The sequence below is a fragment of the Neopsephotus bourkii genome, unplaced genomic scaffold (assembly GCF_033783945.1).
Source record: "Neopsephotus bourkii isolate Nb327-2 ecotype Australia unplaced genomic scaffold, CSIRO-AGI_Nbou_v1 NB_1615, whole genome shotgun sequence".
NCBI classification, from domain to species: Eukaryota; Metazoa; Chordata; class Aves; order Psittaciformes; family Psittacidae; genus Neopsephotus; species Neopsephotus bourkii.
The window spans coordinates 1,885,585-1,901,662 of NW_026902090.1; the positions used below are offsets into that span (position 1 = coordinate 1,885,585).

The 16,078-nt window shown below is 49.3% G+C and overlaps 1 protein-coding gene across 1 annotated transcript; it reads right to left on the reverse strand.

The window, feature by feature from the left end:
- Nucleotides 1–1,184: 1,184 nt before the first annotated feature.
- Nucleotides 1,185–15,821, reverse strand: ACTR1A (actin related protein 1A). The gene is made up of 11 exons (XM_061372541.1): nucleotides 15,672–15,821; nucleotides 10,283–10,347; nucleotides 9,353–9,428; nucleotides 8,488–8,613; nucleotides 7,608–7,732; nucleotides 6,650–6,866; nucleotides 5,966–6,058; nucleotides 5,067–5,241; nucleotides 4,153–4,214; nucleotides 3,743–3,783; nucleotides 1,185–3,397 (listed from the first exon to the last, which is right to left on the reverse strand). Exons 1-11 carry the CDS (start codon nucleotides 15,717–15,719, stop codon nucleotides 3,295–3,297), a joined length of 1,131 nt encoding a protein of 376 aa, XP_061228525.1. The 5' UTR covers nucleotides 15,720–15,821; the 3' UTR covers nucleotides 1,185–3,294.
- Nucleotides 15,822–16,078: the final 257 nt, after the last annotated feature.

Below are 16,078 nucleotides of genomic sequence, written 5' to 3' on the forward strand. Positions count from 1 at the left end.
AAAGGCACTGGGCTTGGAGCCTTGAGCTGTGACATGGCATTTGGCATCCTACTGCCTGTGTTTATCCCTCCTTTCCCCTCCACAGCCCTGTCTTAGCACAGTGTCACACAGCCGAGAGCCCCCTCCCACTCTGGCAGGGACTGGGGGGGATGAGGTCAGAGAACCAGCCCCTAACCCATCCATGGAAGTGCCTCTCTGCCCAGGGCCCTCCCAGGTGACCGTGAGGCAGCCTGGCACCTTCCCCTCTTGCAGGGGGAGAGCACAGCCTGGAGGAGACACCAGGACTTGCTTTTGTGCCTTCGATTCCTCCTTGGAGCCTTAGTGAGAATGCTGGGCTGGCACAGGGCTGGGATTTTACCCTTGTGGGAGAGAAGGTATCTCAGATGGTCTCCATTTGAAATGGGGCTCCAGAGTGTGACCAGATCCGTGGCTGCCAAGCCATGCACCCGAGGAGAGCAGGTGGTTTTGGCTGGGGGGAGACAGTCCCCAAAGGGATCCCTGAGGTCAGGGAGCGCCTCTCCAGTCCCTGCATTGCATTTGGGGGTAGGCAGAAATGATGTGCCAAAGCAGAGCTCTGCCCTGTGTGTGCCTGCAGCAGGAGGGGCAGTGTCTGAAAGCGTATGCATAGGGATGTGCTGGTTAGTGCCAGGTTCCCTCGGGTCACCCACAAACCTTCCATCCTGCCTCAGGACACGGCTGCCTTCCGTCTTGGACCAAGACGTTCTTGCTGTGAGGCTTCTGTAGCTCTTGGTGTTCCAATCATTAAGTTATGTGCAACTTACCACAAGGTTTGGGAATGATTCTTCATTTCATAAACTAATCTTTTCTGTACTGCTTGGTGGTTTTATTCCAGTGGGTGGATGGCACCTGGCTGTGGTTGTGTGGGAGAACAGGGGCATAACTGCACCAGCCCTTGCCCTCTCCACAGTGAAAAACTGAGGTCTTGAGGATAATATAATGGTTGCTGGGGGGTAGAGCAGCTTTGGACATCACCAGTGCACACCACAGCTGAAGCCCAGGCCCCTCCTCCCCTCAGCCCAAAAGCCAGGCCAGGAATGTGATCCCAGACAAGAGATGATGTTTTCTAGCTGAGATCAGCCAGCAGCAAACCTGCAGTCAAGAGGAAAGCACAGGTTACCTCCTTAACACCGCACGTGGGGGAAGATGAAGCCAGGAGGCTTGAGGGTTGTATATGAATTATTTTATTTAAGTATGCTGGGCACCACCAGGCAACATGGTTTGGACAGTGTGCGAGGGAACAGTCAGGCAGATCAAACGAACGCTGGATCAGAGACGGCACCTTTCTGTCCGGTCACTGCGGGTTACAAAGTGGAGCACTGCTGCTTCTGCAAGGGCAGCAGTGGGGCAGGGAGCAGGAGGAGATCGCTGGCACTGCCTGGGATGTGCTGACCCAACCGAGAAGGGGGGGATGCTGCTTCTCCTCCACATGCTGCAGCAAACCAGCAAGGGGAACTGATTTTCCAGCAGAAGGCTGAGCATTGATGGTTCTTTTCTACCTGCTGGGTTCTTGCTTAAAACAGTCTGCTCTGAGGAGTAAGTGAACAAGCAGCTTGGTCTCACCTGGGAGGAGACCACCACTCCTGCCTGCCTACAGATCTGGAGCCCACTGGTGGGCCCTAGGAACATGGTGCCCACAGGGGGAACATGCTGCTCTCCCATTCACCTGGGCTGAGACAAAGGCACCCACTTTCTGACTCCTCTGCAGCAGCCCTCCAGCTCCTACCCCAGCTCTGCACTTGAGAGCGAGTGACCCCAGGGTGACGCATGGCAATGAACAGGATGGAGGGGAAGAGGGAGGAACCGCCACCGAGCAACTCCAGCTCCACTGCTACTGCCACGTGCTGCAGAAAAACAACAACAGAAAGAAAAGAGCACCAAATAATGCAGAAGACGAACCTGAAGGGGAAGCAGTGGCACACCCCAATGTAAGCAGGTCCATAGCCCTGCCCTTGCTTGTAGAACAGTAGAAGCAAAGCAGCCACCAGCTGAACAAAGGCACGCAGCCAGCATGACAGGGTCCTGCTCACAAACCTGCTGCTCACACCAATGTCCTGGTAGGGTTTATTGTCCTCTCCTTCAGTGCACTCATAGAGAACAGCAGTTACCGGGTGGCATCACAGGGCTGGCTGCTGCGCTAAGCAAGTGTGCTGTACACAGAGTTAACATCAAGCAAGGGACAGCTGGCATCAGGTGTTCAAAGAAGACCCAGAGCGTAATTCCCAGGTGCTGTGGTCAGTTATTTGAGATATCCTCAGACATTTCAATAAATAAAGCAATTTTTACATTACAATGCACCTTTCAAATTACTGGTTTTGCCCCAGAATGGATGAAGTACACAGGAGTTATGCCTGGCTGTGAATACATGCTCCCTTTGCCCTGACGTGGCAGGAAGGAGGGAAACAGCCTTGACTCTTACAGAGAACACGAGAACTCAGCACTGTAAATCTTGGCAGGTTGAGGGGGGACACACAAGTGCCTTCACCCCCATTCTGGGGGACTTGCTTCCAGAGAAGTATTTAAAACAAGGTACGAGAGAATAACCGTCTAGGACAATGACAGCTGATTAGGTTTGCTTTGTTCTACTCCATGCAATACAAACTAAGTCCTATCACCAACTTCTCCAGCTGCGGTGCAGACCCACGCATCAGGCTAAGAAGTTCCACAGGCATACACACACTCACACACCCAAAACAGTGGGGGCAAATGGGTTTAACTGTTGAGAATGTGCTTTCTCTTAATAATAAAAAAAAATATATATATATATTAAAACCAACTTCAAAAACCCACTGATGGTGAAGCCGCTGCTGAAGAAGGAAGTAGCTATGGGGCCTTGGTTGTGTTTCCAGACAATCCAGGGCTGACTAAAGCAGTGGTTGGCTCCCTTCTGGCTTGCCAGGCAGTTTCTATAAGCTGTTCCCTTTGTTTTTGCTTGCTGCTTTGTTTGTTTTACAGTGACAAATGTGACTGCGATACAGAAATTAACGGACTGAAATGAAAAAGGAATGGGCCATTCTGGAGACATTCGGATTGGTATTTTCCCCTTTCCAATGATAAAAAAAATACCCAACAACAAAACAAACAAAAGTAAAATAAAAAACCCAAGAAGTTAGTAGTACTAATACAACCCTCCTGCTGCTGTTGTCTTTGCTCAGTGACATCGGGGCATGCTGGCGCACACACACACACACAGGCAGCTCTCAGACACTCGGACTCAGAAAAGCGAGTTTAGAACTGAAGTGAGTCTTCGGAGGAGACTGAGGACAGGTCCCAGGGCTAGAAGGTTTTTCGGTGGATGGCACGAGCTCCGTCTTCTTCATATTCTTTTTTCGAAACCCACATTTTCTTAAAGGTGTCCAGTGAGGCCAGGATAGAGCCGCTGGGGAGAGACAGTATGGGTTAAAAGACAACGTTGGCAGCACTCTCATCGTATCTCCACAGAGGTGAGCTCTTCCTATTGCACGATGCTTCCCCATATCAGAAAGCTGCTGAGGCTATCTACAACTGAAACACTCTGGACAGCCACTTCCTCTCCTGTTGGCCTCAGATGTGCCAGCACTGGAGCCTGCCACCAGCTCCCCCTCCCAAACAACCTGCTGGTTGCTGACCATCGTGCAGGCGAACAAACCCTCCTGACCACTTAAGGAACAATAGTGCAAGTGTGTCAGGCTGTGCCTCCCTAGCCCCCATCCCACAGCAAGATGTGCCATCATGTACTACGTACCCAATCCACGTGGAATACAATCTCTCCTGAGGAGCTGATATCTGGGAGAAAGAGAGAATCGGTCAGCACCTTCCCAGGCTCCAGACTGCTCCTCCTGGCATGCTGCCCCCATTCCACTATGGCTAACAGCTGACAAACACAGGTATGATCTCTCCCACCAGAGGGACACCCAACAGCACCCCTTGAAACAGCCACTGTGGTCCAGGATCCTGGACAGGGGCCACGTTGTCAGAGAAGCCACCCTCTCAGTGATGAAAACAGTTTTTCATTGAAACAACAAATACTGCTGGGCTGTCTCAGGGAAGTCATTTCTGGTTTGAAGCAAATGGCAGCTGCACTCTCAGCATGGTTCTTTAAAGGTGACAGAACACTACATGCAGGAAGCATAAACACAGAGAGATTGCTCCTACCCTTATTTTGACGTCCTTCGGAGCTAGTTTCTTCACTTCACTCAACAGCCTGTCACCAAAGCCTGCGCAAGACAAAGTGTGGAGTGTGAGCTCCTCGGCCAAATCCCAGGTTCCATCTGCTAACAATGTGGACTTGTCCTATGCAGCCCTACTCAAATTTTCCACTCCAGATCCCACAGACAGACCAGTTTGGAAAGGCACAGAACACAGCCAGCAACATAAAGGGATCTGATCTCACTCAGACCCATTTCAAACAAAGCACACTGGGTTCCACCCCTAAGCAGCAACTTGTGAGGAGCAAATAGGACTTTTAGCCAGGACCTCCTTGTTCCCTGTGCGTTCCTCCTGTGTTCAGCCCATGTGTATAGGGGAGCAGTGTTTAAATGGGAAGACCAGGAGCTATCTGGAGATGTCCATCTGTGAGTAACAGGTCAACAGGTTCTGGCAGAGGACATCTTTAAGTCAATGGGGACTACCTGAGCACCAAGGGGAGGGGTAGAAAGCTTTCTGCACACATGCAGCTGACACACACGTATGCAGCACCAGGACTCTCAGACTCTTGCACACACCAAAGACCTAAGGGAACCTCAGGAGATTCAAGAGCCTTTTAGGTACCTGGTCTCAAATATCCTGAACTACAGCAGCAGGAAAGAAAACACTTACTCAGTCCTGACTCAGGAGGAAAACAGTAAAAACCCTGCAAGCCCAGCAGGTGACATACAAGGGCAATGGCATCCTGCATACCCAGAAGGGTATGATCAGGGCTCATAGACAGTAACCCCCCTGAGAGAGTTCCCACAGCCTTATCCCCCCAGGGCAAGTTGGGTGATCTAGGTTATCTCTGCAGTTTCCCATGAGAAGGAAGCAAGAGATCAGTTATGTCACAGCCCACTGAAAGAGAAGAGAACAGGAACCTTTGAAGAGTGTGGAGCCTCCAGAGAGCACGATGTTGGAGAACAGCGTTCGCCTCAGGTCCATGTCTGATTTCTGAATGGCAAAAACAAGCACCTCATGGAGTCCTTCACATTCCTCCCCTATTAGGTCTGGCCGGAACAGGAGCTCCGGGGCTCGAAAACGGGCAGCGCCAATCTGCAAGCAGAGAAGTTAACACAGGGGAAGGGACAGCAGTGAGGCTCTGTGCACCATCACAGTTTGGGCCTGCCCTTCTGATGTGAAACTTGAGAACAATGAAGCATCCTGGGCACTGATGCTGCATCATTAGTTCCCAAGTGAACACCAGTTTGGTCTGCTTCTAGAAAGAGCACTAGTTCCATTTTGCAGATCAAAGAGATGAAGAAACTTGCTCAGCTCCATATAGCAGGTCACTGGCAGAAAAGGGAGCGGATCCACCCCTGGTGCTGGAGGCAAGACCTGTATTTCCTCTCCTTCCACCATTCTATAGTGGGCTCAGTCTTTTAAGGAATATTCCTACTCACTCTTCAAAGGAATTGTTTGTGCTCCTCTAGGCAAGATGAAAGCCACATACAAACCCACTGCTGAGTTCAGTGAGCAGGTAACTACTCACACTCCATACCCAATCTGCATAAAGATTGGCTAGATCAGAGCCTGCCCTCAGTCCCCATGGCTGCACTGCACCCTTACCCAGGACTTCCAGTAGGAGTTGTGAAGTTTCTAACAATGCTTGCTTCCCTTAGGAATTCTAGTGCCCAGTCAATAGCCTGGGGTGGGTTCTGGTCTTTGAAACTATCCCCTCCCATCTAACACCGCATTAAGTTTCCCATCACTAGGCAGAAGGCTATTCTGGAAACCCTGTGCTTCACATTAGGATCCTCTGAGGGCAATCCTTACAAACCTCAATAGTGCTTCCATCTGGCAGGTAGTACTGAGCCTTCTCGGTCTCCAGAGTCTCATCCTTCTGGGGGTTTATTGACAGGTAGCAGGCACGCTGGAGAGGAAACAGAGACACAGAGGAGGAGGTGAGAAGGGTAAACCCAAACGCTTCTGATAAAATACTTTTCTCACTAACAATCAAAATCTGTAGATCCCTTTGGGGAGACCAATGTCAACAGTATTTTGTGCTGGGGAAAGACCTTTTGGGCTCACATCAGGTAAAATACCTGTAATATCCCACCTGTGATCCCTGCCTGCCCTGGGTTTTACAGACCCCTGCCCTGTAGGGTAAACAAACACTAGTCAAAGGTATCATCAGACCCTGAGAAACTGCAGCACAGATCAATGCAAAACAAGATTCTGAATCACCAGCCTGTCTCAATCTCCATGTTAACAGCCCCTCAACAGTGATTAGACGCAACCTTGACTGTAAGTCTCCAGAACACAGCATAACTGAGGTTGCAAGGGACCTCTGGAGGTCATCTTGTCCACCACCCCTTGTTCAAGCAGTGTCTCCCTCTGATGGATAAAGGAATGAGGTGTGGAGCTAGGTAGGCTGGCACTTCCCAACAGACTTCCCCAAGTCATGACTGCCCTTGGGCAGAAGTCCCTTCTTGGATAAAGCCAGAAACAGACAGTGCATCACCTCCTTGATGGTCTTGACAATCTCAAACTCAGAGGTTGTGTGGAAGTCGTAGCCCTCCTTCCGGAGATAGAGACGCAGGAAGCGGGAGACATCGCGGCCAGCAATGTCAATCCGCATGATGGAGTGAGGCATGGCAAAGCCTTCATAGATGGGAACCGCATGGGTAACGCCATCCCCAGAGTCCAGCACCACTCCTGTGGTCCTCCCAGTGGCATAGCTAGCAAAGGGGCAAACAATCAAGTCAGAACAAGCAATTTGGAGTGACCCCAAGCATGCAGCACATCCAGGCTCTACTCAGCGAGCAGAGGTTTCACATGGAGCACCTCCCATATGAAGACAGGCTGAGAAAGTTGGGGCTGTTCAGCCTGGAGAAGAGAAGGCTGCGTGGAGACCTCAGAGCACCTTTCCAGTATCTGAAGGGGGCCTATAGGGATGCTGGGGAGGGACTCTTCATTAGGGACTGTTGTGACAGGACAAGGGGTAATGGGTTAAAACTTAAACAGGGGAAGTTTAGATTGGATATAAGGAGGAAATTCTTTCCTGTTAGGGTGGTGAGGCACTGGAATGGGTTGCCCAGGGAGGTTGTGAATGCTCCATCCCTGGCAGTGTTCAAGGCCAGGCTGGACGAGGCCTTGGGTGATATGGTTTAGAGGGAGGTGTCCCTGCCCATGGTAGGGGGGTTGGAACTTGATGATCTTAAGGTCCTTTCCAACCCTAACTATTCTATGATTCTATGATTCTATTCTAGGAACAGGGGCTAACTTCCTCCTCCCCAATAGTTCTCATCATAATTCAGCAAATTCCTGTAAAATCTTTAATACAGAAACTAAAAGTGAGATTCAGTTCTTGCCTGACAAGGGGCAGTGTGTGTCTTACACAGGTGGAGGATTTTTTTTGGTTAAAAGTAGATTTCATGGCAACATTCCACAAGCACAGATCAAAGGCAAGAAACACTTACAGGCTAAGCACAGCTTGCATGGAGATGAATAGCGCCGGCACATTGAAGGTCTCAAAAAACACCTCAGCAGCACGCTCCCTGTTCTTGCGTGGGTTTAGGGGTGCTTCTGTCAGCAGCACAGGATGCTGGGGAAGAAAAGGAGCTGTGCTGCAGTAACCAGGGGCATGTGTTCCTGAGAATTTCTGCTTATTTGTTCACTTGTGCAAGAGGACAGGTAGAAAGGAATAACTTCAGCTACGGCGCTGTAGTAGTCTGTGAATAACCTCTATTAAGCTGGAAGACCAGCAGGGCTCTGGTCTAGATATGAAGAAGCGTTAGGACATCTATTCTGTGAGCAACCCTGCTCCATGAGGATGAACAAGATGACTCTCAGTGCCAGAAGTCAGCCAAGTTAGCCAAAATACACACTCTTTTAAGGGTGAAGGCGTATGGTCTTACCACGAGCAGGCAGAAATATTCCTGCTCCACTTACACAACCTATCACTCTCAGTCATTTAATAATTTTTTGGTCAGCTCTTTCCAGACCACAGGATTGTGGTTTTCTCCTTCCTCACTTCAACTCATGTCACAGCTGACTGGATATGCCTGATGCGCAGGCAGAACAGGAAAAGTTAGAAGCACTTGGCCTAAAGCAGAATCATAAGAGAGAGTGTGAATAACAAATGCTGAAAGTCAGATTTTCCATCATGCCAGAACATTAGATCTGGGGAGGAATTCTGCTTGGACACTTCCCATGCAGGATCTCTCCAGAGGTGAAAGAATGTAATTTTAACAGACACACTTAGAAAGAAAAGTCCTGTATCTTTCCTGGAGTTCCAAGGGTCCTGGTGTTACACACACACTGAATGACATCCGTGCCATTCATAATGAGGTATCTTACCTCCTCTGAGAATGTCTGAAGCTGGTCTTTTGAATACACATACTGCCAAATGCGCTCCATGTCATTCCAGTCCTTCACTATGCCATGCTCCATAGGGTAACGGATCGAGAGGAGACCTCTGTGCTCCTGAGCAAACACAAGAGTGATTGTTTGAGTCTGACAGGTATGCACATTTCTAATCACTATGATTAACTCACTTTTTATTCCACTAAAAGACAACTTATCTCTAGCATATAGGGCAAAACCCAAACATTGATCACAAACATCTCTCCCAAAGAAGCATTCACAAGATTAAACAAGGCCTTTTTATACCAAGTCTGGCATCTGTAGAGCACATTCCATTTTAACACTTTTCAAGATAACATACAGGCACCTATCAAATGGTGTTTTTGTTCTACCAGCTCAGTTATGATATAAAACATAACAGGGTGGCAAAACATAACAGGGAATGCAGTTTGGAGGGCTCACAAGAAATGTGAGACCATATGACTTAGACGTTGACAACGCAGGACTATGGAAAGCAAGCTTCTTGCCCACGTCAGGGAAATAAAAGACAACCAAGTAGGTCCATTGCTAAAGCTCCCTGTCAAAAAGATGGGGATGTAACCACACAGACCTAGAAGTAGCCTAGGGAAAAAGGAGAGATATAGGAGTTGGGAGAAAGGTCTGTGATCAGCAGGTTGGCGCAAGAATTTTATGGAGCTTCCCACTCTATCTTGGACATGCTTCAAAGTGACAATCCATTCTGTTCTTCAGATCTATATACTGATACCAAGGAACCATAGCCCTTTCAGGTGCAACTGCTACAGCTTCTTACAGCAGCATACTGGGATGTATGGAGAAATGCAGTATATAAGTGTCTTACCTCTGCTTTTGGACCAATGAAAATGTCCCCTTCTAAAGCACCAGCCATAACACGAACGTGCTTTGGTCTGCCCACACTGGAACAGAAGCAAGAGTATAAACACTTCTGGAGAGTGAACTAAGATGCACCTAGGGATTAATTACTTTGTGTTCCTCTGTCCTAATCAGTACTTTTAAAGCAATGGGTGAGTGCATGGGCACCGGAAGGTGCAGACAGACCCAGGTTTGCTCTGTGCTAATCTAAGAATCAGAGGTGAAGGGAACAGATTGTAGACAGTTCTGAACTGGCAGGACACATTGCTGAGTCTGCCAACACTCTCCCTGGTGATTCAGAACTTCTTTATTCAGCAGTAACTGGGGTGACCATGGCTATAGTGAGCAACGGTCTGAACTCATAGATCCACATGGTGTTGCCCAACCCAGGTAGGTTTCTCAGACCACACTCTCATAGTCCCATACCGCACCTCATCATACAGAACACAAATATACTCATTAAAACCCCACTCCAGTGACTATCACTGTTCCTGATCCAGCAGTTCTCCTATTAAAACTCTCAGAAAACTTCCAAGGAAGTGTGGCAGGAATCAAGGCATCAGATCACACACCAGGAATGTACAGAGGTCTTCACACCTCTTGTTCCAGCTTCATCTTTTTGACAGTTCTTTTCCTGTCTCAAGTCTAAAAAAGATCCTACAGCTCTGGTTGGGTGTTGAGCCTGACAAAGTGGTAAGTCATCCTTTATGGCGTGTTCCCACTGGGAAAATCTCAAAGTGCTTAGTAGCAGAGTCGCATCTCCCTGATGCTTCTGTGCAGCAGGCAGAAATAGAATAATTCCTTTCTCCAGTGACAAAATTGGACCATTCTTCCCCTCTACATATCAGGCAATTGGTACAAGGCACTAAGAAACTAACAAGACCAGCAGAATACTTACTAGTTTGGAAAGCAGTATTTCGGTATTTGATCGCCTGCAAAACCTGCTTTAATCACACCAGAACCCTGTGGGAGCAACAGATAAATACATGAGTTTGTCATTCATCCAGCCATCTTCACAAGTTTTAAAGGAGCAGCAAAGTACATCAACACTGACAGATCTTCTCTTTTTTACTAGGAATAAAGCTCCCCACAGACTGATTCTCCAGGCAGGACTGGGCACGGGAAGGTGCCAGCCGGGCCACAGAAGGAGAGTAACTGGAACCTTCCTTGGTAGTGACACATCACATATGGGCAAACATCCAGGGGCATCCTGGTCCTGCTTCACCTGCACACCTAAATGCTGCTCTGTACAAAGTGTTTTTCTACCCAGTGCTATTGCTAGGGAGGCAAGAGGCTAACCCTGCTAAAAAGGGGAGGAGGAAGGCTCTAGGCCTCTCAGAATAAAATCAGAACGGATGGAGGGAGGGTGGATAAAGCCAGAGGAGGGGTAGGAAAGGACTGTGTGAAACAGTGGCGTGGAGACTAGGGAAAAGAAGATCAGGTGGTGGATAGACTAGCTAACACTGAGGAGGCAGGTCACAGAAATGTGGTCAGAAAAGACACTGGAAACAAACCCACACTGGGATGTGGGAAGAACAAAGATGCCAGTCAGGCTCCAAGAGGAAAGGCTGGAGGCAGGAAAAGTGGCTGACAGGATACGGCTTATTTAGAAGGGACAAGGAAGAAGAGATTGAGTATGGCAGTCAGAACGGCACCGATCCAAAAAGCCTTCTGCACCACTGAAAGCAGCAAACACAGAGTGGACAAAACCAGCCACAGGGAGGCCCTGGCAGGGAGTCAGTGCTGGGCATCTGGCCCTGCACCTCCCATCCCATCAGTGTCATCCGGAAGCATCCTGAGAACTCCATCATCAACTTGGATCTGTGCTGACTCCTTCCCCTCCTCCATTTCCTCTCCCTGTATAAGAAATGACATCTCAAAACAAAGAGGACCTTGCAGGAATACCCAAGTTTGCCAAGGAATGGATTTTCATAGCATCCCCTTGGATAAACCACACTGGTAATCCCAGACTAGTATGGGAGCAAACTCTGTGCAGAAAGAGGAGCAGTTCCACTTTATCACATGCTGGGAGCAAAGCATGGGAGCTTGCATTGAAACCCATGACCTGTGAAGTGACTGTTCACTCTCAAGGGCTCTACAGCAGAACTGGTCTGTTTTTGAGGCCAAAAAGTCATTTTGACTGCCCCAGAGCATTTCAAAATGAGTAACAATGCAGCTCCTCCATTGCTTTCTTCTTCCCACCACCTCTGCATAAGTCAGCATCACAGCTTTCTCTTGGAGGCTGAGGCCAAATGCATTGCTCGGGCTGCCAGAGGTTACCAGCCAGAGCAGGCTCAGCAGAAAGGAATGCAGGGCAGCCCCAGCCTCTCCAGTTCACAGCCCAGTGCCTTATTCCCAAGCTATTTTATCAGCAATTTCAAATGAGGTGCCAGGCTTTGCACATAGGATTGTGCTCTGCTACCAGGGCACTCCTGCCTTAAACCTGCCAGTATCAGATTTGCAAGGATGCATCCATAGGAGATGAGATCAGGAACACCCTGCAAACCAAACCTAGCTAGTTATAAAACATACAGAAGGTAGATTGCTTGAATCCTTGTCTCCTGACCAACACCTGCAGCCAGGCTGGCTCAGGGAACACACCCAAGCTGGCACCTGGGCACGACTATTCCCTCTGGGCAAGAAGGACTTCAGTTTCATCCCAAGGTCTGCACTGTGACAAAGTGAGCTGTGAAGTGCTTAAAAGACTTCCCTTTAGACAGACTCTTCTGGCTACTCACTTCAAAGCAAAGCAAAGAACAAACCCGCTGTTTTTAGTTTCCCTATAAACAACTCTATACCTGGGAAATAATACCATCCTTTGTCAAGTCTTGTAGAAAAAAAGTTGAATCAAAAGCAGTACCAGAACCACATCAGAATATTGTGCTTATTGACTATTTTATTCAAAATAATGACTGCTCCGGCTGCCAGCACAGTCTGCTGCTGGGAAGTGGTTTCAGGAGAACAGTGATGCTCCTGTTTTAATGCAGAGACTGAAACTTCCTTATACCAGGCTTAAAATCACCCACTGTGTCCTGGTGAGATTCCCAGCAAGTTCTGCATTTTAAGGTTTACATATCGAGGTTCAAAGTTAACCAAATACGTGGGTAGCTCAGAACTCCTAGCTGGAGTCAAAGAGGAATGACTGTTTTGAATGTGCCGTAGGATGAGACTTCAACAGAGCTATGCTTCCAAGTGCCTGGGAACACACCAAGCACAGCTGTTTGCTATCTCTGCAATACAAAGACCTGACAGCACTTTCTGACCTATTCCATTTTGCTTGAAAACATTTTACTCCTTTGAAGCTATGTGTGCACTGAATAAATCTGTTTATTATAGACCACTCAGATTCCTGTGCAATGAAAGGAAAAGGCTTAAATTTTTAAGTAACCCTGGCTCATTCAGAAGGTTTAAAGTAAAAACTTTGGGATTTTAATCTCTGTTTCAAATAAGCAAAAAACCCATGCATCCTCCCTTCTGCTACAAGCTCTGATTTATTAAAACCTTTTAAAAAACATAAAGATTAACATCCTTCCACCAGTAACCATCCTGGCTGGGCTTTCATCCCATTCTGTTTGGAATACAAGAAAGAAAAACTACATGTCAAATGTAAAGGTCAAGGAAGATAATCTCATGAAAGAGTCTCCCGTGTACCTTGAAGTAACTGTACATGCCTCTTCCGTTAGCTCTGTGGCTAGTCACTTATTGACTCATTCATCTTGGCACATTCAGGTCCCAAATACAAATGGAAACCACCAAGAGTCAATCTGCTTTGTAGCACTTGTCATGGAGAGTGTATGTTTCATATTGTTGTTTTATTATACTGTTTTATTAGATACACGTTTTATAAGATGAAGCACAAACCAAAGACAATGGCCCTTAATGACAGCTCAGCTGTTTAAAACGCCACCACATAGACTACAAAGCCATCTTTTATCCTCTTTTGTGCAAACAGAGACAATTCCATGGAGGTCAAGGAATTTGGACTTGCTTAGGACACAGCTGAACCATACTGTCTATTTACACGTGCATTATGTTCATCAGGGCTTTCAGAGTGTTTATTTCAGAGAGTTCTTGAAGCAGTGCAAGATGAGAACACAACTCTTGAAATTACTTATTAGACAATGAAGAGTATTAAGGTTGTGCTGAGGCACAGCTCCAGCTTCTCAGTGTATATTACAGAGCTCTCCCTGCTGAAAACATGCAGCTGAGCATACTGTTTGGCAAGAGGAAAAAACCCTTCTTGAGTTTTTAGCTTTATACTTTAACACCCTTTTGGAACACACTGAGATGCTAGAGCAGGGCTCAGACTGGGGGATTCTGGTTCACCCACCAGCTCAATATCTCATTTCCCCCTTCACAGGAAAACATTCAGCCCTGCGAAAGCGCCTGCAACTCTCTGGGGTACAGCAGTAATGAGGCAGCAGGAACAGCGGTACCTGCTCTGTGCAGCTCCACTTCCCATCCTGCCTGAACTCCGGAGAGTACCAAAAATGCAGCGTCACCACAAGGCTCCTGGCTGACAGCCTGCCAGTGCTCAAGGCAGATGTCACAACAACTGCTTCATTCTGCTTCTTGTACAGGGAGGGGAAAGGGGGAAACTCATTTATCAGGCAGGCAAGAAGAATTAGCTTTTAGAAGACAAGCTGATAAAAGGAGAGAAAAACCAGAGTCAGTTGCTGGCACAAGAGCCCTTCTTCAGGTCTGAAGCAGGGGTGCCACTGCTGTGCTAAATAACAGAATTGGATATAGGATACTACTATATGACTGCAGCACAACAAACTTACCCTCAACAGTACCAGCGTGCCTGGAAGTAACTTTAATGATTAGCTAATCACTTGACAGTGCAGCAGGGTCATTCCAGCACTATTCCAGTCATCTCTAAAAGCAATCAACTTATTCTTTAATGGCTCCAATGAAGAAGATAACGTTTACTTCCATGTGGTCAATGCTATTGCTTAATCTCCTTCTCCATTAGGTATTTTCTTTCAATGTCTAACTAAATCTCCCTGCTGTAGTTCCAGCGGAGAAAAACAAAAACAAAACTGTGTCAGAGAACTCAAAGATGTAGAGAGGCAATTGGGATCGATAATAAAGAAGGGGTCAGAAAAATAACTGGCTTGATCTGAGAAGACCTGCAATCATTCAGCCTATGGGGAATAAAGGGAATAGGTTGAGAAGTGCTAGGTTAGCAAGTCCACATGTTGTATGGCAAAAAGATTCAGCAGAAATTAAGATTATGGAGAAAAAAGTGAGCACAGCACTGACCCTTCAAGACAACAAAATCTGAATCACTGGCAGCAGAAGTCAGAAGGGAGGAGCATCAATCTGTGACTCACTATATGGAGGCAGTGTCCAAGATATGCCCTCCCACCCCTTCCTGAATGGTCCTTTCTCTTGAGACCCCAAGCCTTGATGTAGCTACTCAGAGCCGGACCCAGAAGTACCTCACCAGGACATGCAATAACTACTGTTCCTCTCCAGCAGAGCCATTACCCACACAGGTTGAAGGTCTGCTTTGAGCTCACAGAAACATTGTTGGGAGCAGCCATCTGCAACGCCACACCCCACTGTCAGATTACAGCTGATGCAACCCATGCTGGGCGCAGCTCCTTCTGGAGCTCTGCTCCTGCAGGATTCGGAGCGGGATCCACGCCATGGGTGCCAACACTCTCTTACTGTGACCAGCGAAGGTTGGAGGTGGCTGGTGCTGGGGTCACTGGGCCGTGATAGGGCGCTGGCTGCAGGGCATCGCCTCCAGCCCGGTCCCTCAGGGAGGGAGGGGGCAGCGCGGCCCAAACCGGGCCCACCAGCCCTCATTGTCCCCCGCCACAAGGCGGAGCCGCTCGGCCGGGATGCAGCCACGCCTGACGGGCAGCCCGGGCTGCCAATGAGCACAGGTACCGGGCAGGTAACGCCGGGCTGCCCCCCTCCCGCCCGCTGACTGACAGCGCCACAGCCAATGGGGCCGCCGCGCCCCGCCACCACACACCTCGGCGGCGGCGGGGGCTGCTCCCCACCGGCGCGGGGCAGCGGCCCTCCGACGGGTGACGGGCACACACCTCAGCCAATCGCGGTGCGCCGAGCCCCGGCGCCCCGCCCCGGCGGCTGCCTGCGTACGGCGCTGTACGAAGGCCTGAGGCGGCGGCCAGGCCGGCGGGAGAAGGAGGGGGGGGAGTAATGGTGGTGGCGGCGGGCGGGGCGCGGCCATCCCCGATGACAAAGGGATTGCTCCCCGCGGTCCCTTCCCGCCCTCCCCGCTCCCGGGGCGCCTGGCCGCCCGCACTCACGTTGTCTATCACGACGGGCTGGTTCGCTATCACGTCGTAGGATTCCATGGCGAGGACCCGCCGCAGCCGCCCGTCAGGGAGCAACAGCCCAGCCCTCGGCGGCGCACGCGCGGAACGGCGGCGCGGGGCCGCCTGGGCGATGTATTCCTGCGGCGGCGGTGCCGCTGGGAAGTGTAGTCCGGGGCCTGCGCGGCGCCCGACGGGAAGGAGCGGGAATGCCGGGAGGTGTAGTGCGGGACAACGGGGAGAGGAATGGGGCTTTCGGCGTGAGGCCCGAGCGCTGTGTGCAGGGGGAGCCGTGCACCTCTACCAAATCCCACTGCATTCCAGATGCATGATTTACAGTTTAATGGATTGAGATTTACCCTAAATTTTCTGATGGGAATTGAGAGAAACCGATCCCACCA

Bases quoted from the DNA above. Each gene is read 5' to 3' on its own strand.
- ACTR1A (XM_061372541.1), bottom strand. From the start codon at position 15,719: ATGGAATCCTACGACGTGATAGCGAACCAGCCCGTCGTGATAGACAAC. The intron at 10,348-15,671 runs GTGAGTGCGGGC...TTGCTCCCACAG, and splicing joins AGCCCGTCGTGATAGACAAC to GGTTCTGGTGTGATTAAAGC. The intron at 4,215-5,066 runs GTTCCTGTTCTC...TGTCTTGCGCAG, and splicing joins AGGCTCCACACTCTTCAAAG to GCTTTGGTGACAGGCTGTTG.